This window comes from Corvus hawaiiensis, chromosome 5, assembly GCF_020740725.1.
Source record: "Corvus hawaiiensis isolate bCorHaw1 chromosome 5, bCorHaw1.pri.cur, whole genome shotgun sequence".
In the NCBI taxonomy this organism is placed as follows: Eukaryota; Metazoa; Chordata; class Aves; order Passeriformes; family Corvidae; genus Corvus; species Corvus hawaiiensis.
Window position 1 is genome coordinate 26,281,926 of NC_063217.1, and position 26,904 is coordinate 26,308,829.

The 26,904-nt window shown below is 36.9% G+C and overlaps 1 protein-coding gene across 4 annotated transcripts in view; it reads right to left on the reverse strand.

Moving 5' to 3' along the window:
* Window positions 1-2,833: 2,833 nt before the first annotated feature.
* The window catches only part of GABRG1 (gamma-aminobutyric acid type A receptor subunit gamma1), a 63,320-nt gene continuing 39,249 nt past the window's right edge, over window positions 2,834-26,904 (reverse strand). For 3 of the 4 annotated variants that reach the window (XM_048304212.1, XM_048304214.1, XM_048304213.1), the window contains exons 4-9: window positions 25,339-25,559; window positions 22,659-22,741; window positions 21,338-21,475; window positions 21,057-21,209; window positions 17,787-17,998; window positions 9,147-12,994 (exon numbers count right to left, since the gene is read on the reverse strand). In XM_048304212.1, coding sequence (XP_048160169.1) covers window positions 12,716-12,994; window positions 17,787-17,998; window positions 21,057-21,209; window positions 21,338-21,475; window positions 22,659-22,741; window positions 25,339-25,559 — 1,086 coding nt within the window. In that variant the 3' untranslated portion in view covers window positions 9,147-12,715. Of the gene's footprint in view, window positions 6,075-9,146; window positions 12,995-17,786; window positions 17,999-21,056; window positions 21,210-21,337; window positions 21,476-22,658; window positions 22,742-25,338; window positions 25,560-26,904 lie in introns of those variants that run through there. The other variant, XM_048304215.1, reaches the window with a different exon arrangement.

Consider the following 26,904-nt stretch of genomic DNA (forward strand, 5'->3'; position numbering starts at 1 on the left):
TTGGTGTTAATTTTAACAGCTTTATGGGTAGTATTATTGACATCTTATAGATAGAAACTGGGACACACAGAATTATTTATCTCAAAACAGAAAATATTTGAGTCTTGCAGATTCAGTGTCAGTATAGGAAAAGGACAACTTTAAATTCCAAGTCTTAAGGCTTATATCTAACCTTTGATTCATGCTCTGAGCAGAGCCCCCAGTGCTTCTTGTAGGGGTCTCTATGGAAAATAATAGGAGCAGGGAAATAAGATTAGTGCTGATGTGTTGGTGCCCCCTTTCTTTTAGGTACTGCTGGCAGGAAGCTTAGGAAAGTATCTGAACTTCTGCCAAGTTATCTATCCACTCATGTCGTAAGGAATCCCCAGCATTCTGGAACCCAGCCACTTCTGGAGGCTCTGCTGCTGAGAGCCCACTGACCTCAACACCAGGACCATGTAACAAACAATGCAAACAAAAATCATTCTCAAGGATGTTTGGTCCTTTTTGTTTTATGACATCCTTAAGAGAGTGTTAAGAAAGATCTACTGCTTATTTCCCACTTCTTATCAGGTGACTTACACCAGACAAAAGTCTCTGAGGTGCTCTTCACACAGCAGGAGGATGATATACTGCATTGTCTGACTGTTGGTGGTGTGTGAGGAAATGTGTCCTTTCTTATGCCAGCATCACTTTCACAGTGATCATCTCTCACTCTCCACCATTCTCACTGTGAATGTGTGAATTAACCCAGCAATAACAGAAAATGAGAAAACAAAGGTGCAGAAATGGGTAAAATGATGGACAGGACAGTGGAAGTTTAGGAAACATCAGTGATTTATAATGCAAGGAAAAGAACTGAGAACGAGATTTCCTGAGGAAAGTTATGAGAAGATGGTAGCCAATGCTCAAAATAAGAAGGGATGAAGAAACCTGAAGTGTTTCTCATGGCACAGAACACATGAGAAAACAGAAGAGTAGCACCTGACCTGACACAATCCATCAGGGACTGGCCACTTATCATGAAAATGTTCAGTTGCCAGTATGTACCCAATATTAGCTGGTCAAGTCTGAAAACTGTTACCATATGCAGGCCGCTCACTGGCCTGTGTGGAACGACTTCAGTGCTCACAGTCTCCTTCCCAAAAGAGAAGTGAGAGCACCACCAATGTCACCCTTACCAAGAGAAGCTCTGTTGGAAGTCTCAGGGCATGTGGGCTGGGTTACTCCCCCACAAAAATCCACTGTGCAGGACCTTAGGGCATGAGAGGGAATGCAGAGAGCTCTACTTACTACTTTGAAAAGTAGCAGTCGCTTCTTTTGACTAGCATTTTTAAATATCCACAGATTTCATTTACACACTTGGAGTTCCTAATACACACTTTAGAAGACCTCTTCAATTTCTAGTGCAGATATTAGTAGCAAATAATAAAATTGGATATTACTAAGAAATATTTATTTATTATGATATTTGTTTACTTGTTCTTACAAAGTAAAAGGTAAATTTAGATAATAATAAGATGAAGTAGTTGGGAACCCTTAAAAATTTACTTCCTTGTTCTGGCTCTGCACTGACATTCAGTAATTTCAGTCAGCAAGGCTTGTGTCACTTCAAGTCATAGTAGTCTCAATTTGGTAGAAAATAATAAACTTTGGCTTGTCCATGAGAAATTCAGTCATTTTTAGCTCCTTACAGGCATGTATAGCTGAAATTCACCCTATTGACAATAATAATGTAAAATGTTTATCTTAAAAATACAGATGACAGATTTTACTTTGAAGTCTGTACAAAAAGGCTTTGCCCAATTCCTTCAGTCATCAACAGTACTGTGGAAGCTAGAGGTTTGACTATTTTGACCTAAAAAGCCATTGAAAACCTTTTATACTCAGAGGTTTGGTGTTATGAAATACCACAGTTCTATTTACTGTATGTACCATGGACAGGGCATCAACAATCTGAAAGAAAAAGATATCAATAAGCTAAGTAACAGCTGTCAAGACATAATATCAGAGGTAGTTACCAGGGAAAAAAGAACATACAATGTTAAAGGGAATGTAGGTAGTGCTGGGATCCCTAAATGTTATCTGAAAAGGATTTTTAAGAGGCTGCAGAAATCTGTGGCATTTTCCAGAACTACCAGAAACATCTCTGACCCCTTTCCCAGGGCTTTTACGTTGACTGAATCCCTCTTTCATCACCTTTCCACAGTCAGTTTAGAACACATTAAAAACATTTTCTGCAACCAACTACATGAGGAAGATGACACTTACAGGCAGATCCTCTGGTGGGATGGTAAGGCCAGAGAACAGAATGTATTTGAGGAAAATAATGAGTGGTTTTCCCTGGGATATGTGCTTCAGCATGAGCCCTGCTCCTTGACCTGAAGCACATCTAATAGAGCATTACAACTTTCCTTGAAATGACAGGACAAAGGAGAGGGAGCCACACATCATGGCCATGAGGGATTCTGGAAGGGGAAAGAGAGTGGTATTAGCCAAGCACCAGTGCTGTCGGAAGTGAAAGTGTTGTGGGGGAGAGGAGGACCCCTCCTCTTGACAAGCAGGACATACTTATTAGCTATAAAAGTGGTCCCAAAAAAAATGTCTGGTAAAAGTGGAATTTTAGCTTCAGAGATTTATTCCTATGGCGCGACTGGTGTTGTTTTTACATTATTATCCAAGGAAGGAAAGAGGAGGGAAAAGGAAGGAGGGGAAGGAAAAAATTTAAAGCAAAAAAAGGACTGCTGTATATCAGAGCAGTGTATAAAACTATTTTCACCAGAATGACCATTATCATCATTGTCTTAAAGAGAAAAAAATGTACTGCATACAGAAAATAATTAACATAAGAAAGTAAGTAGCCAGGCACTATTTATTTTTTCACAGTGTAACTAATCAACTTCACAGCAGATACAGTAAAAACAATGCATTACAACTGCTTTACAAAATTCAGTGTTGAAACTCTCTTGATTCTTATCAATTTAAGAGACATCAGAGCACAAACATCTATCTATTCATTTTGCACAGAATACATTATTCAATGGTGGGGTATTCATTTTTTTTTTAAGACTATGGCTTTCAGAGTTTTACACTTAGAAGATTACAGATTACATCTCAGTAACATCGGTATGAACCATGCACCAGGGTGCAAGCACATTTCCTTTCAATGCACAAGGACTAGTGCAACATTTATATGAAAATTCAATAGACATTAACATTCACGGTAGTGTTATGAACTGTAAAACCTATCCTTCAAACTTGTTAGTCTTCTGGCAAAAGCTTTCTGAGATTTTTTTCTCTAGAGGTCCTTATAATCCAACTCTTTCTCATAACCTTACTTCAAGATTTCTGTTTCCGATGCCTTGTGCCACCAAGCCCCTTTTGATAATGAGGGCCACAAGCATCTCCCTTCTGAGCCTGTTACTAGTATTCTAGTTATCAGTCTCAGTTTCATGTGCATTTCAATAAAATCAGCTTTTAGCAGCTGATGTACTACTCTTCATGAGCTATGCTGCTCAAAACAAAACAAAACCAAGCAACCATAGGATAAAATCCCTCTCTTTGCTTTCACATCTCCAGATATCAAGAAAATTAAAAAAAAAAAAGAAAAAAAATCCCCCCCAAAGGCTACAAAACTCCAGCCTTGAACCATATTTGAACTTTCTGCACCATTCTATAGCAATCTAATTTATTTAAAACACTCAGTGATGCCTAGTTACTAATTTTTGAAGTACTTGAAACTGAATGCTCAAGGGGTAATTTTTAAAAAGGGCTAAACTTCTGAAAAGCAGGTTTTTTTTCTTTCATGTCTAAAACTGCACATCAGAAAATGAGGCATCCAAAAACTAAAGGTATACTATAAATTGCAAAACTCTGAGTCAATCTTTTACCATGGTACCAAGAGAGTTCTGAAAATGGAGCAGAATCCATCTACTCTGTGAATGCAGTGAAGAAATTTGCTACCTACAGATATATAGAAAATCTACTTTCCACGTAGAGGGTATTTTCATATTTACCTTTAGCAATATCATTGCCTATCTCTTCTCTCTTTATTTTTCAGTAAAAGGAGTACAATTAAAAACTAATCTGTAAGACCCATCAAACGAAACCATAATTATTTTAAACTTCTGAACCACGCCTACATTCTAAATGTGCAAATCTAAATGGGCTTTTTCAGGACCTTATTTAGAACATAGATTTTATTGGCAGGAGGAAGCTTGTTAAAATGACAATCAGGAACTGATGTGTAAGTTCTCATATCTTGCTTTCCAGGCCATAGACAGATAGATAGACAGATAGATAGATAGATAGATAGATAGACAGACAGATAGATAATGTTGTTGCCATTGTCATTTTATTTTCTATAACACCCATAAAGTTGTAGCTGTAAATGGGATTTAGCCAAGAGCATCATCTGTTTATCATCTCTGAAGTCTTCTGCTTCAGCCATGCTAATTAATAATGTTGTCAAATATAAAAATTATTATATTAGTGTTTCATTATAACCCAGCAGACAGACTTTTTAAAATTGAGAAGCAAGTAAAACTCAATTTAATAACTTAAAATGCTTTAGTTTTGGTATTGCACACAAAGATTATGGCATTTTAAGAGAGGCTGAAGACGTCATGGCTTAATCACATTAAAAGACTGTGAGGAGACCTTGACGTTTCCAGGTAATTTAATATAATAATGCATGAGTACATTCCAAGGCTATTGGAAAAGTACCAAATAACTAAGTAGAACTGTAAATATGAGAATAATAATAATAATAATAATAACCCAACTGAGGAGGTTTCTGGAAGGAAAACTGAAATGGAAGAATAAATTTGCTTTGATATCATGTCTTTTTTATATATACCATAGAAGAAGCACAGAGAGTTACAACACTTATGTTCCATATTTCTTGCAGTAAGTTATCCACAAGGGCATTAATAAATAACTTTAAAAGGAACACTGATGCATAATATTGCAACATTGTCCATAGCATAAATATTCACATAGTTTAAAATATCAGCATTTTTTTTTAAATAATGAATGAAAAACAAGGATGCACTAGTAAGGCACAAAGTCTGAGCAACTGAAACATCATGTGAACTATAGATGCCAAAACAGAGCTTTGGATTAAGAATTTGAATACTGGACCCTCAATATAATAAATACTGAGACACACCATAAATCAACAAGTGTTATTTTTCAAAGATATTTCTGTAAATTTAGGGTTTAGACCATAAATTGCAATTGTTTATAAAACTTAAATGGAGGGGAATATAAATTATAGCAGTGTTATTTGCTTAACTGAAATGGCAAATAAGAAAATATATTATATATATTTTTAATATAGGAATCACCATGAGATTACCAGATTCTGAAGTATACTCAATAGAAATTTAAACTGTAATTAAAGGTATCATAACACAACCCTTCACGTTCAGACAAAAATACAAGTGTTCATAGTGGATAACTGTGGGGAATACAAAAGATACTGTGAAGATGAAAAAAACATTATTATTTTTTTTTCAGTGACTGAAGTGTGAACACAGATTGTATATAAATATTGGGCCTATGAATATGTAAATTTCCACATTTATCTTTCTTGGAAAATCTGAGCTACAGGGCAAGTGCTTTCATTTCTACTGCTCTTAGGCCATCATTGGGCAGATGGACTAACGTGACTTTACTGTTTAAAATGATCAGCACCTGTTTTCTGAATATTTCACAAGACTCCTCTATACAGTCTTCCTAAGAAGAAAAACAATTCAAGAGGAAATATATATCTGTAGTAAAATGATGACTCATCCTCATTTCCCACCAACAGTAACAGTTTTGGATTTTGTTTTTAAATATCAAATTGGCAAAAGTAATATATCCTCTGTGGAGGCAGTACTGGTCACTGCTTGTAACAGCCTTCAACCTTCTAAGGTCTAAGTGACATAGGAATCCTAATGCCACCCTAGAGAGCCAGTCTGTCTCCTCACCAGGATCAACTGAAAATCACTTTTCCAATGTTTGGCAGGAAGACATCTCCTACCTGCAATGTCTGGACAGGGAAACTTCAAGAGGAAAACTTTCCTTTAGAATTCAGCAAGGCTCAAAACCTGAGGACAAAGACATTGTGTGAAGCCAGCAAACACACAAAAGAATTACTTCCAACCTGAAAAATATTTTGAGTCTCAGGTAGGCCTGCAGTGTTGTATGGAAAAGTAGCTACTACAAAGAATTACAAAAGAGAAGCCTTATTATTGTTGAAACATAGATTTTAAAGAAACAAAGATTTTAGTTATAGGCTAGCTGTGTTGAAATTAGTTAGAATAGGAAGGAATTTGGGCCCAGCTAGAGTTAATTAAAATAGTTAAGAGAGCTGGACCTGAAATGGTTTTCAAGATGTTAGTAATTGATTACTAAACAACTGATGATCTGTCATTTGTATGTTTGCTTAGCTGCGCTTAGAATGAAGAACAGAAACATTGATAAGTTGGTCTAGGGAACGAGGACAATTACCAATTTCCTCCCTCCGTGGGAACCTATTCAAAAGTCACACAAGAGGAAGTTTAGAGGTCACTAAAGTAACTAGGATTGTTAAAGTTCAGAAAGGCGAAAAAGGTCAAAATGAGGGAGATGTGCTTACTTCATCTATCTGGGACCACTGACCCAATTCGAGACCACCGACTCAATTCAGAACACACACTACACGTTTAATGACACTTAAGCTCATTTCCATACGAAGCAGAGAATGAGAGGTGTTAATGTTATGAATATACATTTGGATTTTGGATATTCATAATTTTTGTAAATAAAAAGCTTTGTGTTTTCTTGAATCAGGGCCCTGCGTCTTAGGGAGCTATCCCATGCAGTGCCTGGCGCCAAATAAAACATGCACTTTCTAACTCCAAACTGTTAGAGAGCTTTTGTCCGTCTCAGTTGGATATCGATATTAGATCGATATTCATATCTTGGTAAATCACTCTGAGCAGTCTCATCCCTCTTGATCCTATCAGTGGGACTCAGGCCCTGTTGTCAGTAGCAAAATCGTCGTCATTTACGCATGCCATACAGCTACTCTTCCGAACCTCCTTTCTTGACTAAGAGAAGGAACTGAGAAAGAACAAGGTAGAACAGTTACAGGTCTTCTGTCTTATGTCCCCCATGCCTCTCCTCCCACAGCTTAAGTCAGGTTGATGTACCGTAAGCAAAATCTGCAGGCAAAGCAAGATTTGTCACTGAGAAGGGGAATAAAGAGTTTTACAGATTTTTTTCCCCCTTAAAATACCATGAGGCTTTTACACTTTTTTCAGAATCAATATATTACTAGTGAACAGGACCCATCTATGGTAAAAAGGCTATATCCTTTGGTCTGCTTCAGTTTTAGCCAATCTCCTGTCTCCAAGGACCATCTGAGATTACCTCTGAAGTCCTCATTAACTCTTCGGCGTTCTCAGTTAACTTTACTAGTAAGTAAAATCAAAATTTTATTATTTACTGACTTTTCACTAGCATCATAACATCCAAAAGACAACTCAGGAACCACAATACTGATCCCTGTGACAAGATTTAAACATCTTACCCAGGACTGCCACCAAAACTCTTCTATACCACACAGGGAATACCTTGGTGCCTCATAGCAGGACAGTCAATTCAGTGAAACTGCTCTTGTGTAAAGATAAACATGCAGGGATGAAAGATAAAAATGCAGGGATGTTTTTCCATCATTGTGGATGTCACAGCACAGATCCCTCTTCTGAAGAGAAGCGTATTTCAAATTACAGTCTCAGGCAGAAATCACCCTTCCTTTTAACCAGAAACCAACCTCCTTGGAGTACCCCAGCTATCCTAGTTCATGTCTGGCATGATCACAATTCATCTTTCTCACTTCCTGATGGAAGTAGGGGATGATAACTGAATACAGTCTGAGTCAGGTTTCTATTCCCAAATGTGTTATCCCTTGAGGGGACTAACAGCAGTGTAGGCACCTGGGTACTAGGCCTTTCCCAGTGTCTATTGCGCTAATTAATACACAGTAATTTTAAAAATGGTTTTATCATTAATAATAAATGGAGATTTTAAAAAAAGAAACTTTTTCTGATTTAACCTGATCTCTGTTTTTCTGTCTGACATTTCACCAGAATTTTCACTCAAGGTAGCTTTCTATCGCTCATTCAGTCTGTAGTTCATGTATAGGAAATACACAATATTTTCCTTTTTATTTAAAGCATCAAAAATATTTAATTATGTTGCAGGGAAATCAAGATCATTATCACAAATACCAGTGAGAAACCTATGAACTAAATATAAGTCACTCAGATCCATGAAACATGATTCTGGGATCACTGCCACCATCAATCTTTCCCTCATACCATTGTTTCCCTTTCCTCCCACCAGTTTACAGTGCAGATTCTCAACTGAATGAAAAATGCCCATCACAAGAAGCAATCCTTCGGCCTCCAGCTGCAAACTCCCACCACCTGTCTTGGAGCAAAACTTGGTCATAGTCTTGTGTGTTCAGTCAGATGATCCCACCCATCTGGTTGAAATATTAACTAAGATTAAAATGAAGATAACTTTTCAGGTTTTGTTTCATCTGGCAACAGAGCATTAGAACTGCTGTTGCTGATAGAAATGAAACAGAAACAAGAGATCACTGAAAAAGGAAGGACAGATATATTCCTTTCCTCCATTTGAACCACTTGTGTAGCAAATCCATGGCAGGAACCAATACAGCCCGGAGACTATTCTGCCTCTCCCTGTGAGTCAGTCTCCCCCCCCCAGCACATTCATCAGGACATGTGGACACTCACTGAGCTTTTTCAAGAACAGAAGTACAGTAATTCTTTCTGATTCCTGGCTTTGTATTTTTCAGCTGTGGAATCCTACATTAGTTTCTATCGTCTCTATTGTAATGAGTAGAAAATACAATATTATTTCGCAAACATGAAAGATCACATTTAAGGTATAACTGAGAGAAACTACAATGAATTCTAAAAAAATAATTATACTAACAAAAAATATATTTGCACTAGTTCTCAGCTATTTGGAAACAGTAGACAGAAATGTTGACTGATACAACTAAATGAAACATATCTTACTTTAAGCAGATAGATATTTAAATCCAGACTCTTCCTGTTCACTTTCATTTGTAAGGCATTCACAAATTACAAAGCACAGTTCATATATCAATTTTAAACAAATGTTTTACTACCATACCAAATAAACAACAGAAAGTTATAAAAATACTGTTGGAGGTGATTCTCCTTCAAAGTCTTACACAATCCTATATCTCTGAATGCCAGAAAACTGGATAAGGTTAAAGTCTTTGAAGCACATCAACATGTGAATATAAAATACGTTACCCAGAGATCATGCTTTGGTTGCACTGCCACTACATAAAACAGATTCATTCAGACACGGAAGACATGCACTGAAGATCGGTGAGGTACAATCATAGACAGAACCTTACCGAAAAATAACACACTGACCTGTACTCGCCACAAAAACAGACAAGTAGTAAACACCAATACAGAAATATCAAGGAAAAGTCTCTTTTTTGAAAAATACATTTCAAGAGATGACAAAGATAGGTGCAGTATAAAACAGTTTTCCCAGAATTTTTTCACTCTCTGCCTTTATGGCAATTTTTCCTCTTATGTCCCTCTCTTTAGATGAGGAAAATCTCTTATTGAAAAGGCTCTGGCTCACACCCTTAATGTTCAATTATTTGAGCTACTGAACACTCATTATTGAAATTAGTGCAAATTAAGCATATGTTAATGGCATCAATTCACGATAGCATCACTCTTTACGACAGTACATAAGCACTTGCTTTTCTGAATTTTGGTCTAATAACAGTACTAATTAGGAATAAGTTTAAGTGTGTGCTTATGCAATGATGGTCAGAATAATATGACTCCCAAAAAATGTGATCCCAGCTAAGAGGAAACCAACTTTTAGCCTGGTAAGTTTGAAAAATGATTGCAGCTTCTAACCAATTATTTATACTGTCTGTTTCTTGCCATTTTTTTAAAGTATCACTTAGATTTCTTGAATTCAAGTGTTTACATGCAGATTAGAAAGAAAATACATAGGACTAAAATAACACATTTATTACATGCCATGTTACAGGTCACTGCATTCTCATTCCTATTTGCATTCACAGTACTATGAGAAACTAAAATTATTTCATCAGAAACAAATGAAGTACACAGAAAAGTTTGTCAACAGAGAGAAGCATGTATCCATAAGCCAAACAGCCATAACATTCAATAGGTTTAATACTCCATTACATTGTTCCATAGACATTAGAGATTAAAGACTTCTTATCCATCCCTTGCCAATTCTGAATGTTTTCTGTTCTCCCATTCAGTCACTGGAGGCTGATTGGCAACTGACAACCACATGAATAGAAAAAGCTAACTAGATGAGCCAGAGGAGAGCAGGCTGTGAAATTTGTATTTCCTCTTGTAAAGTACCAAGTTCTTTTAAGGTTTTTTTTCTGTTTAAAGGTGAATTAATGAAACTCAGGGACTCACTAAATCTGGGCCTTGCATTGTACAGCAAGCTGACTGCTTTCCAAGCACATATCCAACATACTGTTTGCTGAAGCCACCTTCATCCCTCCTACAGAGGAATGCGTTCAGCATGCTGTCAAAAAGCACCAACCTACATTACGGAATTTAAACTGACATGTTTCTGTTGGACTGCACATTTTCTGAAAATAAGACTCTAAAAAACCAATAAATTATAGCAGTCAGTGTTGTTAATGATACCACACTTCTACGCTCAGTCTAACAGTCAGAAGAGCTTGGTAGTCAGAAAGGTCATACCACAAATAAGGTCAGTCATCCTCATCATCTGAGCTTTCAGATTCTCTCAACCACTCCTATATTTCATCAGCAAAATATTGAAATAAAGTTTTCATTAAAACTGGATCTTCTTCCTTCTCATCCAACTGCACATAATCTCACATTCTCTATTAAACTTTGGGACTGAACACTGGAGTAACATTTCCTCTGAAATGTGTATTGCATATCATATCTTACTATGCCTGCTACCAACTAGACTATAAATACAGTAATCCTTCCTGAGAAATTTAGAGAAGGGAGCGTATTCAACAGAAATATTGGGGGGGGAGGGCCTTCATGTAACATTTTCTATTCTTAGCTATTAATCATGTCTTTATCTTTAGTACTGAACATCCTTACCTACAGCCAAATGCTAATCCCATTAATCCTCTTTAAAGATCTGTAAGGTCTTCTGTGTAATGCTGACTTTTACTTAATGCGTATCTTAATTTTACAGTGATTTTTGCAAGCTCACTTGAGACCAGTTTCTTTTCAAGAAAGGAGGAAAGACTGCACTTTTCCATAATGAAGACAATGGATTTAGAAATAGAAATGAGACACCAAATGCTGCCAGCCAGCCATAGTCAACACCAAGAAGTCAGTCCAGAAAGGCAACTACTGAAGGATTTCTACCAAAGCTCTCACCACAGAAAGGATGGAGAACTGGTCCTATGATTTTGGGGGGATGTATCCCATTTTGGAGAAGGTTCTGCAATGTATAAGGATTATTTTAACTCCCCCTCCATAACATGTCTTTTCCATTAGAAACAGACAAATATCAAGAAGGTAATTACCCAGCAATCCATACCACACGTTCAGTCCATTGATACCACTTGGCTCTGGCTCAGTGAGCAACATGTGCAGTAACAAAGCGAATCTACAAAACCATACTGTATGCAAAGTGGACAAGATCACACACTGCACTCTCATGACTGGATATTTAACACAGTGACTGAGTACAATGACTGTTACAGGCACTATTACAGGCCTTCCAAATTCTTTTAATACAAATTCTTCCAAAAGTAGGGTTATGACTTTTTCTCCGACACTGAGTATGTGAAGATCATTATTCTTAATGGCCAGAATCTCAGCCAACACCAGTCAGTTTTCCATGAAATTAGCAAGCAACGGCAGCTGGATAAGAATTTCTGAAAGTTGTAGACCTCTTGGACAGCTTCGGAGAACTCACAACAATGAAGTAACAGGAAATGGAGCACAGATATAAAAGTAATCTAAGATTGAAAGCCAAAAGTCTGTATCCATGGTCAGGATAAGACAAGCTCAGAATTATCCTTGGGTGTTTCGATATATCCATTCCTTGCTGCTCTAATATCTGCATACTGTATAAATCTGAATTGATTAATTATGACCTAATCACACTTTTTAACATACTGCAGAGAACAAATGGCTAATTGAAAAGAGAAATGTAACATTTCAACTTTTTAAAATTAGGGATTAATAAAATCATCACCTTATGGATGAAATGGATGATGAGAGTAACTAATCCCATTTTATTAAGGCTTTCTTTGTAAAGGTGTAAGAGATGCTACAAAATCCTTCTGCATTATCATTTAGGATTAAAATCAAAAGCTTATGCAGGACAGTCCAGTTGAATAACATAGCCTCTTGACTCTGCATTTTCTTAGAGCTGGAAAAAAGTGTATGTATCTGTGATAAATCTTAAGGATCTTTATTTTAAAATTTTCTCTTCAAAATACCAGTATCAGTTCTACAGTTGATCACAAGAGGGAGACTACCTCATCATATTTCCTCTCATTGTTTCAAATTTTTAAAGCATACAAACAATTTGAGTCATTTTGGACCAGCTCTAACCTTTGCTCAGTTAAAAGTATTAATGACTATTCAATTAGCACTTTTTTTCTGAGTTTGTCAAACCTCTGAATTTACAGATAAAGATAACCAATCCAGTAAACAAGATTGAACAGTGCAAAGGCAGTTGGAAAGAAGATTCGAGAATAGGAGTCAATTTTTGCTATACGGATGTGTATTCTTCCTTCTCGCCAAGATCCTGTGCGGCAGTCTTCAAAACAACAAAAGAAACTAGCACAGTCTTTTCCTTCTAGGCACTCATATCCATAATCATCATCACGTTCAGGGAGATGATTAATGTTATTAATTGGAATTAGTGTTGATCCAGGTCGAACAGCAATTGCAGGTGGTTTCTTAAGGAAAAAAAAAAGGGAAATAGAGTTTTGTGTGTTTTTATCCTCACATTAAATAATTCCATAGGCTTTCCCTGGCAATATAATCACCTTCAGTACAATATACAGAAATTCTAATATTAAAGAAAACAGTTTCTGGAGCTTAGCAAATTATGAACTGCTGTGTATAATTAGTGCATGCAGGCAAAGATCATGAATGACTTTCACCTGCCACAGTGAAAACTGGGTTGTACTGGGATTTGGGAATAGTAGATAATTAGTTACACAGACAGGGTTAGCTGATCCCATCTACACAACACAGACAAACATTTTGAAGTCAGTCACTCCTTGACAAATGGGTCACAACCAAGTCCACAAGCACGCTATAATCATCACTAACAAAGGAATGATGGTCCTCCTATCATTTGGAGTCTTTAGAATGAGACTGGATGAGTTTCTGGAAGCTACATTTTCACAAAAATAAAAAAGCTAATGGGATTAGCACAGCATCACTGGTGAGACTCATAAGGGCCAGCTACGCCATCCCCTCAGATGTTAAATCCCTAAGCAATATAGACCCTTTTTAGAATTCAAGACATGAGTCCTTAGGAGAATGCCACTCAAGTCACTGATTAATTCAGCTCTTAATTCTTACTTTCACTTTCTGTGGGCATAACAACCCTCTTGTATCTGATAAAAACTCAGTGTAATATATGTTAAAATTCTCATTGAAAAAATCTAGGTGGCTTATTGCCAGTTACTATATATAGTGTTTGCTATTCTCTTACTTGTGACTTTTGCCTTTTCATCTTCCTTTTACTTACACTAACACAAACCACCTTTCCCCCCTTTTATTTCTTTGTTTCTCCACAGTTTTATATGCATCACCCTTGTTTCCTGAATGTTTCAAAAGACATTCTCTTTCTTCATCTGTCCTTTTTCTTCTCTTTCTAAATCTCACGGTCATTTTAAATTACTCCGTAATCCTCTTCCAACCTCCCTCACCCCACCCTACCTTTGGCATCTCTTCCAAAGTCTTCAGACCAAAGAGAAGGGTTACATTAACACTACTCTAACATTGTGTTCTCTCTTTCCTACATTCTTCATATTCTGCCACGTAAGGAATTAAAACAGCAGGAAAGGAAGCAGTGAGAAAATTTAACTAGATATTTAAGTGTAAAGAATAAGTTCTCTTAACATGTAGGCATGAAAACACATGAAAAAAAAATGAACACTGGGAAGCCATCATTTAGCTTCTTGTTATGCTTTAGAGTCCTGTTGTCCCACTTCCTGGGAATTACTTTGGCCAGTACACAGATCTGTATACATTGCTAAGGTGACATTCTTTCGCTGCAGGGGCATTTTACCCACTATCCCAAGGGATGGTGTTAATGCACTGCAGTATCCACCATGTTTTCAAATAGCTTTATTTAATAAGTGTCTTTATCAGAGAAAGTTTCACACAAACTGCTGTTTCAAAACTTATTATACGTGATGACCTGGGGAGCTAATTATAATCCTAAAGGACCTCATTATTCTTTTCAGCTATGATAAAATACTGACAATACTAAGAAACAGGAGTTACACACTTCTATCCTAATATGAGGCATGTCAAGGAGGGCTTATTTTTATAAAACATGAAAAGTAAGTTCAATTTTTTTTTAACTTAAAAAACATCTTTATTCTGTTGAAGATAACTAGGGAAAGATGCTTATTCCTGATTCACACCTCCTCTGGCTTTACAAAAATTTTCTCACTGTTGGTTTTGCCCATGTAAGATTCAAGGCATGAGTTGTTTCTGCTAGTGGAGTAAAACAGAAACCCCCAACATGGAAACACCATGGGAGGAGGAAAAATTTACAGTACTGCTTTCCACTGCTCACATCACCAGCACAGACTGGAGGTGGCTACTGAATTTTAAGTTTAAAGAGGTGGCTTGCAAGAGGCAGACACAGTCATCCTATAGGCTTAACTACCTACAGGAAATACATAAAATGTTTGTAAGAGGAAGTGTGAGGGACAAGAGGAAAAAAAGACCAACACCTCACAAGAAAACGCCTTTATATAAATTGGCAGAAACTTGAAAAAAACCGAAACCAAATCAACAAAACACCCACAGCATGTAGATATAGAAGTACATGCTGATTTTTTATGGACATGCATAGGGACATTGTAGATAAAACTCCATGTATTGTGAGAAGCATTTATAATACACTCTGATAGGATCAAACCCCAATTATTCTGCAGTAACACTAATACAAGCACAAAAGAAAGCCATTGTCTATGGAGATCATGGCACAGGTGATACATTCATTTCAGGTGAAATGATGATCAGAACAAGGGCCTCAACTAATTAAGTTTAATCTTTCCTGCCCAAACTCATTATCCATTCTAATGTGGATTTACATAAGCCAATTCATACTATCTTTCTTGAATGATGCCAGCACATATTTTCTAAGATAAAACTGCTGTAATCATCTGTAAAATCTCACAATTTTTTTTACAAGATCATTTATTGTGCCTTTTTGGCATCAGTTCCTGGAGTAGCAACCATTATTGCATTTTGCAGTAGAAATAGAAGATCTATGTAAGGCAAGTTTCCCAAGGAAAAAATCACTTGTCAATGAGAAGTTTTCAGAAGGAATTAAACTGACTTTTAAAATTAAATTGGTGTTTTGAGTTACATATCTGTAACTACAAGGCAAAAAGAATAGAAGACTTTGACAAAAATAAAGGGGGAAAAAGAAAAGGAAATAAAAAAGAAAAAAGGGTTTGTAATGGTATGACTTCCCATTAACTAATTAGATGCCTTCTTTATTTATTTGGAGCAAGAAAAGTCATGGCTTTCTATAAACATCACCAGAATAACTCCTATTTATCAAATTAGAATCTTTGCATCTAAGTATGTTAAATTTAATTCTCCCTTTTTTTAGTGTAATCTCTTTATCTTGTATGGTCTTAAAGCCATAACATGTTTAAAGAATTCTGTGCAAAAAGATTCCTTTTTTCAACGTCTTAGAAATAAAAAGCATTGTTTAAGAACCCAGTAAAACACAACTGAACAGTGTTTTTAGTATTATATTGCTAATTTTAATCTTAATGCAAATTCCAGCTATTTATTTGGTAAGTTTCATAGTTTCTATCTCATTATTATTCTACATTTTAAATTTTCACATGCACTGAAAATTTCAAAGCACTTGGCAGATTATTGCACACATGGCTGATGCGTGAACAGACTCTGGAAACTGTCATTATTTCATTCAATAGAGCATACTTGCAAAGTACTTCAGTGTCTTTTGATTTGTCAGCAGCTGATCTTTAGTATCTCCCTGGTTTGAAAAAAGCAGTACTTCCTGCTATCTTCATCCTCTCTGCGTTGTGCATGCCAACAGCAGACCTACTCAGCTCCCTGCTCACTGTCATTGAGACCTCTTTGCAGCAGCAACCTGAAATTGAATCTGCTGTGCTGACACTGGGACACCCCCACATTCTGCAGCCTCTGTTACCTTTCACCCTCGTAACTCAGCTGTGGCCCTTGCCAAACCCTGCATTCTGCCCCTTCTCTTATGCCCACATTTGTTTCTACCACTAGAAGGAAGCAGATTTAAGGTTTCCATTTTCCTGTTTTTCTGGCTGTGCTGGATTCCCTGAGGATCAGAGTGATGTCTGACCAGCACAGTGAAGTATTAACCCTTCACCACTAGCCTTGTCCTAAAAACACAGCTGGTCCACTTGGAACAGCTCACCAAGTGAATCATAAAGGCTCTCATTTCCCTGCCATCAAGCACCAGCAGACTTGCAGTGCCCCTATAAGACACACTCCCAGAGAAGTGCTGCTCAGAATGGGTGCCCCAGCTCTTGCTGACATGAGTTGCAGAACGGTATGGTTCATAACAGGATTTCTGCACTTCCATATCTGCAACTACTTCTGTAATTTCGTATCAATTTCTGTTTCACCCCATACAGAGCTGGTATTCAGCCTTCATCCAGAAAAGGCAACTGGTATTATGGTTCAGGTATGCGCCTGCATCCTTTGATGAAATGACTTGGAAAGGGGCTTTATAACATTGTCCTTCCTCTTATTCTCTCCAGTGTTTTCTTACTTTAAAGACGACCTTTAAATATTTGTACTGACTTCCAACAATAAATTCTTTGGAAATTAGAGTATTCTTACTACACAAACAGAAAGCTTCTTAAAATTGAATAATACCAGATCCTGAGATATCTGAAAATTTACCATAAAAGCATCAACTTGTAAAAGCAGAAGGTTCATTTAACCAGAAAACAACATGGAAGTCAATTTAGGTAGAATTTCTGTAGTGGAGGGGATTCAGAATACTGGCCAATAATAAGCATTTTTTCCTTTGCAAAGCTTTGTAAGACTCAAACTAGGTTATGCAGATCCAAAGGAATCCTCATACCTACATTATCTTTACTGCTACCGTCTGGGCTGTGGTTCTCTGCCAGGTGCTGTTTTCAGAAGCACTGTGCCCAGACAGAACCATCTCCGTGGGCACACAATTCATGGGCAGTTCTAGAAGCACTAAGGGCATGGAATATTATATCAAACCACTCTCCACCTTAGGTTCATGTGTTCCCATTCACATAAGTGAAATCATCTAAACCCTTTACTCATTAGTCATATTTACACAAAATTAGTACAAGCCTCCAACTGTAAAAAAATGACAAAATAAATATTAGTGTTAATTATCTTTGAACATTAGCTTTTCTACTTAAGAAGCAGTCTCTCAAAATGAATGCTACAATAAAAATCCCTCTGTATTGCTTTTTTTTCTTGTTTGACTAAACTTACTGATGGCTTAGATTTTGCCTTCTTTTCTTTTCCTTTGTCCCCTTTTCTGTTGCTGGTAAAGTAATGCAAGGTGCCATATTCCATCAAGGCAGCAAACACAAAAATAAAGCAAACTGAAACAAAAAGGTCCATTGCTGTCACATAGGAAACCTTTGGGAGTGACTTCCTAGCAATTGTACTCAGTGTTGTCATGGTCAGCACCGTGGTGATCCCTGTTTGAGAAAGAAAGAAAAAAAGACAGAAAGAGGGAAATGTATAGGTAATCCAATCACATTGTCACCAAAAAGAGTCATCATATTAGCTCTTAATTCATCGATGAGTCGTGTAAGAACTGAGCCACAGCAGGGCTCACCACTGACTACATCTACACACATTGGTGCTATTGCAAGAAGCCTCGTACCTATGGATACAGCAGCATCCATGGGATCACAGAAAAAGCAGCACATTTCACCTTCCCTTTAAATCCCTCCTATTTTCAACACACCGAATAAACTAAGTTTGATTAATTTTATAAATCTGACATTAAATGTACACATAAATACAGCAGACAAACAGGTACAAATAAGCACACATTTTATAAACACAAGGAAATCCTTTAGCTCTTTAAAGAACAAAATACTTAAAAGGATGCATTCAGAAATAAAAGGTGTGTTATTAATCAATGATTTCAAGCTTTTGATAAACATGGGAAAAGTGAATAATGTTTCCAGTTGTCTGCTTCTGACACATAGAAAATCAAATTACATGACATTCATGGCTTTCTGGTCTCATTCTCTAACTTACCAGATATGCTTTCAACACTGTCTTAAATAACAGAAAATGTTTCCCTTGATTCACTTACATACAAGTTAATTAAAAGAACAAACTGGCCTTAATAGCTATGTGTTCAAAATCTCAACTATACTGCTCTTCATTGGTTTAGCATTTATAAGGTATTAACAGTTTCTTCTTATATTGGATGCTTCAGGGAGATGCAAAGCCTTTTACACAGTAGTCCAACATTAAGGTGTGACCTTTCCTTTGAAGATAATACTTGAACACATAAATAATTTGTTATTTATATGCACAGGACTATTAAAAAAAAAAAAAAGGGTTACACCAGTCTAAAGCTGTCTATGGCTTATAAATCAAAATGTGGAATCAGCGGTTGCTATGGGCTGTTCCTGCAGCAGGAAGGCAGTAGTGATTTTCCAAGAGATTTCCCAATGAAATTACAGGCCTAATAGGGGAAACAGATAACGACAGAGTTCTTCAAAAGTTCTTCACTCCCACTAGATACTTTTGAAAATCAATTAGGCATTTCTCTGTATAGCCAAATATTTAAATACCTTTAATCACCTCAAATCTTTTGCTCTGGGAAACCACAGTCTGCCAGGATCTCCCAATATATATGAGAAAAAAAGCTTTCCAGTGTACCAGACCCCAGCACAGCCTCTGGGTGGGAAGTGCCACCCACCATTCCCTGTACCAACTTCCATTCAGAGAGGACAAAAAGAGACACGAATTTTTCCAGCCCTGTCTACTGTGTGAAGGGCATATGGGTGCTGTCACAGGGAGCAAACCTCCAACAACAAAACATGCCATGATAGACCTTGCTTAGTTTTGGCTTTCTTGTTTAAACTTCTTTTTCCATAAAATAGTGTCTATTTGACAGGTAGTCTCCTTCTCCAGAACATTTGCATGTGAGAAAAGTCATCCTACAATCTGTCAAATGATGAGTTTTGCATGTTCATAAGAAAGGAGTTCAGTTACCTGCAGGGAGCTGTAAATAAGATATTACAAATGTTTGTATTTCATCTCAAGTAGATGAAGGCTACTACTGCTGAAGTGGGAGCTTGAAAACTTCACCTTAACCATGACATCAAAGGTGGATTTCTAGGTTCATTGCATATAAAAAGTACTTTGTAAAAAGAAAAAACTGGATACAGAACCAGCAGGATACTAGTAGAACAGTTTTTCCTGTTATAACTATTGTATTATAACTAGTCAGAACCCATAAGGATGTCATCCAATGATTAGTCAGTCAAAGAAATCTGATGAGATTTATGCATCATGGTCTAAAACTATCAAAAGTAATTTTCACTTATTTATTCAAGACTTTAGCCTCCCTTCACTAAACTTTGCAGTACTTTTAAATAACATAAAGTTAAGATCCAAGACTTGGATTCTCTTCCCTTGCTTTTTCATCAGGCTACTGAGCCATGGCTCATTTTTGCTTACTTTCTCTCTTGACTCATTAATCTGGCAGGCTTGCAGGTGGTCCAGTTTCTGTGGGAAAGGCAGGGAGTTAAGTGTGGACCCATGTTTCTGGTAGTAAATGGCCTTGTAGGGTGGGAATGGTGTGCTCACAACACTATAACTGATGAGGAAAATTAACTCACATCTCTCACTTCCTAAGATACAACCCTTCAGGTCTTGACCTTTCCCCCAGAATAGGTCAGACTACTGTCACTAGTTCTACTATAAGCATCTGTCACTGCTAAGCTCAAAGCTATGTCCTGTGCACTCCACCTACGTGTTTATCAGGCTTTATGTGGGGACTACAACTTTTCTCCAAGGCAGCACATGAATCCTAAACAGTCAAACTTAGGAGACTGACACCATGCTAAACAGGTCAGCCAAGATGACACTAACACGGAGTTATATTTGCAGAGGAACTTGCAACACACTTCAGTACTGTCTGTAGTAAAAACAGGAGTTTTTGTGACTTAAAGGCTCAACTGCTTGAAGTGCAGTTTTGGTTGCAAATTTTCTGTCCTATCCCGGATCTAAAAGAATAATTGAATTGTTCTATTAAAAACAAACAAACAACACCCCCCCCAACACAAACAAACAAACACAAACCAACCAAAAAAACAATACCAACAATACAAAAACCCCAACAAAAAAAAACGAAACCTGATTTTCACAATTTTTGCTCATGTAGTAATAACTTCATTTGTTCCATGATGCTAAGTGTCAGACTAATGATTGCCACATGGCAGTCCCCAGAGATGATAAGAAAAGCATAAAGGAGAAAAAATGTGTTTATGTGAACAACAGCAGACCCACAAGGCCTGGATGAGGATTTCCATGCTCAGCATTGCCTCCTTAAGCTCTGCTGTGCAACTACAGCAGTATTCTCCTACTCCCAATCTTGCAGTTCAAGAGAAAGAATGACCAATGGTCACAATCTGAAGGGGAGTAAGCCGTGCTTTATTCACTCCCTGCTGCACATTTGTATTCTTTGGGAGTACCAGATCCTTCAAGGATGAAAAAAGACATTCTTACCCAGAGAAGTCCTTGCAGGAACTGCATCCTTATTGATCCAAAATGACACCCATGAAAGAACAACTGTGAGTATACAAGGAATGTATGTCTGAATAGTAAAATATCCCATGCGTCTGCTGAGATCAAAGAATATTGTCATAATAATATAATCACCTGAAAATTTGAAAAAAAGAATAAAAAGCATTTACATGACATCTAATAAGGTTTTAGGTTGTATCTTCTTCTGTTAGTCTTGCTCTACATAGAGATTGCACGAAATAAAACTCAACACTTTGCCTTACCAGACAAGGTATGAGAAATCTCAGTTGTATTTCGTAGCCCTACAAATGCAAACTGATACAATCTCCAGTATTTTGGATCTGCCACTTCAACAGAGGTTTTCTTCCATTTGTATTCAATTTCATTTCTGGGATATCCATCTAGAATAAAACAAATCAAACATTCAGCCATAGAATGTACCAAAGCATGTTTTCTGATCTCTGAAGTGACTTACAAACTAAACCAGGCCTATACATAAAGTGGATCTGGGACTGCCTGTAGTCCTCCTGATACATTTAAATTTAACTACAAAATATAGGGCCTCAATTTTAAGCCTAGGTAAATGTATGATCAATCAAAAACTGTATTAGTACAAATGTTTAGAAAATATCTACATGATATTCTCAAACTCCAGTAATAAAAACTGGTTCCGAATCATCACAATGAATTAATACATAAATGTAATTACATTATTGTTAGATGACCAGGAAGAGCTTAAAAGGACAGACACTTATTAATAAGTGGCCTCTTACTCCCAGGCAGCCAGCAACAGGATGAGAGGACACAGACTCAGCCTGCATCAGGGGAGGCTCAGGTTGGATATCAGGAAGAATTTCTTCACTGAAAGGCTGTGAAGCATTGGAATGGTTTGCCATCCAATTGCCCAGGGAGGTAGTGGAGTCACCATCCCTGGAGGCTGTCAAGAAGCAACAGGATGCGGCACTTTGTGATATGGTTCAGTCGAGAAGTTGGTGTTCTCAGCCTATGACTGTAGGTTGGACTTGATGATCCTGGCAGTTTTCTCCAACCTTAATGATTCTATGATTACAATAGCACAATTCCCCTAGGATTTTTTTTTTTTTAAACATAAGTTTGCTTCAAAAAAAAACAGAGCCTGAAGGTTGTGGTTTCACTCATATAAAATAAGTCCCACTGAAATGAAAAGGACTTCTTATACTGATCCAACATTTACAAGAGAAGGTTGAAGACGACATATCTTATTTTTCCTTTCAAGTATACCACATGGAACTAATTCAAAGCTGTCAAGTCTTGCAGGCATAAGAAAACAAAGTTTTTCCAGGGTAGTGCATTTCCATTAACTGGAATAGGCATTGTATTAGACTCCTAAGCAACAAGACTATTTTTAAAGTTGCAAAAAATGCATGTGATTCAACTCATTTTTTAATGCATTAAATAATGCAGTAAATCTACTCAAAACATGAACAGTCAGTTCTTTCTTATGCTGTAAGGCCTTAAGAAGTAAGCATTTGCTCTCCTGCTGCCAGATTTTAAGGAAATTTAAAGCCTAAACGTAAAGAAGAAAAAAAGTGTTTTACCACCTACAGCTTGAAAACTCCAGAGGACAGGAGTGTTCATCCATAGGAAAATTATGAAGCTGAAGATAACATTCAGCATTAATTGTCAACCTAATTAGAAAAGGAAGGGGGAAAAAAAAAAAGAAAAAAGGTTATATTCAAGAATGCAGACATTTCAGACTACATACTAAAGAACATACCCAGAAATAAATTTTTCCCATTCATGGTTATTATGAATAGCCTCCTGTGTATCAGCAAAACTACATCCTGCATCAGCACCAAAGAACAAAACAAGAACTATTACTGCATGCAACTTGAGTCTCTGTTGTTTCAAATGGTATTTCAAGCCATTTCAAAAATTTCAGTTGATTTGGGGGCACCTCTCAGCTCTATAAGAAATGGGATAAAAAGGAGGGTCTGAAGACGGGAAGGAGAGGAGCTTATTATAGCAAATAAAGGCACATATATCAAGTCAAATTGCATTTGGCATTGCTGTACCTGGTAGCTTTAAACAAGAGAAAATATGTGGGGGACATTGGACTTGCTCTACACTCATGGAAGCAGTTCTGGTGAAGAAAGTATTTGGATAGGAAAAAGCAGAAAATGTTTTTACTCATTTAATGTCTAAGGTATTCAAATAATTCACAACTTATAAACATTTTAGAACTGGCTTAGTACTGAAAATTGTCTGAACTGAATCACATTCTGCTTTTGAAAATGCTATCACAGATTTTCACAGGACTTCCAAGTAATCAGTGCAAAACCCAGTTCTGCTACCTTTCACTAGACAAGAAGGGATGGGAAAAGACTCTGAGACATGCTGCCAGATAGTTTCATAAGTCTCTGAAAAATTTATTCTACACCAACTTCCACTATGACCTGACCAAAGGTTTATAAGGAAAAGTGTATTTCTTAGCATACGCTGTGGGAGAGAAGAAGAAAGACCCTTCCCCACACTTTTGAGCCAAATTCTTGCATCACTATGGAGGTGATTTTCAAATTTGTCTACTATGATTTATGTATTTATTGCCTTTACTTTCCATTTTCAATTTTTTGATAGTTAAACACTCAAATAAAAAGAAAATAAGCCAAGCCTTCTGTTAAAAGCAACACAACTAGATCTGGAATCACTGATGGTGCAATGGACAGACCATGGGCTACCCTCAGAGGAGATTCAGTAAGGCTAATTAATTTTCACCATGTCTGCCCCCTCAATTACTGACAAGGAGAGAGTGGTGATACAGGGAAGCCCACAAACCTGGAGCACTGTCAGATCATATTACTGTTCCTTCAATAAGCAAGATATGAACCTCTCAATGTTGTTTTACCTTAGGTCAAATTCAGGCCATATCCTCACCTATACAGATGTTTGCATGTTGCAGTGCTGGGTGAGAGCCTGTTCTGCTGTTTTGTTACCAGATCACTGCACTTTATTGCTCATACTCTGACACCGTAATTCTAATCCATTGCTCTGTGAGGACTCACATGATTTTTCTGCTCATATTTATTTCCTTCTGTTATTTTGAATCTCTTTAGAGGAAATTTTACATTTAAACTGAATGGACAATGGAAGGGTAAAGTCCAAGTATGACTCTACAATTGCTAATTAGAAAAAGAAAAAAAAATTAGCATGTCAACAGAAGGGGCTCTCTAGAGGCTTTTATAAACACCAACTGGCATAATAAACCATTTAAAAAGTGCTCTTCAGAGATGTTTGTATGCTCTCAAATGATGCATACTAAGAAAAAATTCAGTGAAGAGAATCCCTGTAAAGCATTCTAATTCTTCTTACATTCGATACAGGAGAAATTTATAAATTTTTCATACAACATAGCCTGCATATGAACATAGCATAAATGACTGAGAAGAAAGTAATTAAAAGTGCTACTTTTTGTTTTAAATATATAAGTAAATAAACAAATAAATAAACTCTTAAAAAAAAAAATCATATTTATGGCATCCTCTGCATGGACTACTTCTTGACCAGCTCCTGATCTATTGCAAGATTTTTTAGGCGTATTTAAAAAATATGACCGAGATGACCCTAAATAGTTTCTGTAGACTACAGCCTTTCAAGAACTGTTTGATAAGTGCCTCAAAAATCAGTACATATAGCTTTAAGCTTAAAAGCAGCACAGGAGTCTCCCATTTGCCAAGTACAATTATCACCAACATGTTTGCTTATGCCTAATTTGGATGAACAGATTTGTTGATTTTAATAGCTTGCAAGGGTAAATATGTTAAGAAGTACATGCAGGACTGGGGCCTTAGCTTTAATCAAACTCCTTACAATTTTTATTATCTGAAGCATTTAATATTTTACTTACCAAATGTAATTTGGTGGAAACTAGATACTGAAGTATTTAGACCAGAAATAATTTATCTGCAATATATTAGTGACAGACCACCATGATGATAAATATTACATAACATCCTTTTTTAAATATTGCCTGTACCTAAATGAGATCAAAATTTTCTATCCCCTTCAGCTTTCCTTACCCAAATATCCTTGCATTATATTTCAGTACTATGAATTTCATCTTTTTCATGATAGAATAATCTTTATTTTCTTGTTTAATCAACTCTTTGCAAATTCCTGCAGTCCATAACAAAATAGATGCCAGGAATTTGATTCATATTAATTATTTTCATATTCCTGGTCATACCAGGGTTTTGGGGTTTTTTCTATCCAAATAATGAAAACCCACCTTAGAGTGTATAATACTCTTCCATCACTCCAGATTCGAAGCAAACGATTTGGAGTTGTAATCCAGTGAGCATCAGATTTCCTTGAGTTCCGGAAGAAAGTGTCTGGAATCCAAATTTTTCCAACCATATTGCTATTAAGCATAAGCACCTTCATTGAGCTGTTAAATTTTAGACGACTGTCATACCAAGTCTGGGCAAAAATTATATCTATAGTGTATTCCTAAAAACAGAGAAACAACCATATCTATGTTTACATTTACCAAAGTCTGCAAGCCAACTGGTTTTTGACCCATATATAAATCTGAAGCCACCTCCTCTATTCTCTTTTGTATTACCATTTGCATAGCAGACAGCAGCCAGTAAACCCAGAATGAGAGAAAAAAGATGCACACAGCCTTCTGTCCCTTCCTCTTCTCCCCTGACACACAGTGATTATTTCAGGAAGAAGATACATGATGGGAGCTTACTGTAACTTGGAGGTTCCCACACAGTGCAATCACCTCTGGGGGCTTTGGACAGAATTAAGGGCAACCTTAGTACTTCAGGGTTAGACTATGTTTGTTAAGACAGATATTCCACATCTTTTAAGAACCAAACAAAACAAGCTTTCTGTATTTTCCCCCAAACTTTTCAACATGCAATTAAACATCTTTCAAGAAATTTCAGATTATGAAGAATTCATGAATATGTAGAAATTAAACATGACAGTTTGCAGAACCATCTGTTAACATCTGCCTTGTATACCTACCAACATACAAAAGTATACATAATCATAATCAGGAAGGAAATTTCCCTAAAGAAATTCCACTTTACTTATTAAAGCCTCAAGGAAGTGCCTTCTGTAATAGAAAATAAAATTCCTCTGTAGACTTAATGGATTCGGTCAAAAGAAAGGTGGAAAACCAATAAATAAATAAAAGGAAACCCCTTTTTATTAAGAAATTCTTGACACAGTAAAACTTGAGAGAGATAAACAATACAGGTGCATAAAAGAATTCTGCTTTTCAAGGAATCCAGCCAGTTGTTTCTGCACTTCAGAAAAAGGGGCAAAGCAGCAGCTCTCTTTGTGTTGGCACAGCACTAGACCAGGACTCTGACTTTAATGCCAACAGCCTCACTACCTGATGGCAGAAGTGATCTTCTCTGCACAGCTGCCCCATGAGGGCTTCAATGAGCACCTCAGCAGCTCCCCTGCAGGGAAGGAGCAGGAGACCAGACTTAAACACTTGGCGTTGGTTGTTCACCTCTCAGTTACAGGCTGAATGGACAGGCGAAAGCAAGGAAGAGACAGTGTTCACACTCTTACTTTAGCAAAAGGGGTTACTACTAGTTTACTTGGTCAATAAGAATGCATAGTGCAGTCAGTCAATTCTGTTTTTAAATAAAAGCTGAAGGCTTCATTGATTGGAGTGGATTTTTTTTTTGTTCATTTTACTTTTAAACAATCACAGCAGCCAACTGTACAAGTTACAGATTCCTCAAGAATTTCAGCAACTGATACCACCCACCTCTCAGGAAAGTTTGAGAAATTCGGCACTTTATCCTTGAGAAGTGCCAAGGCAGAT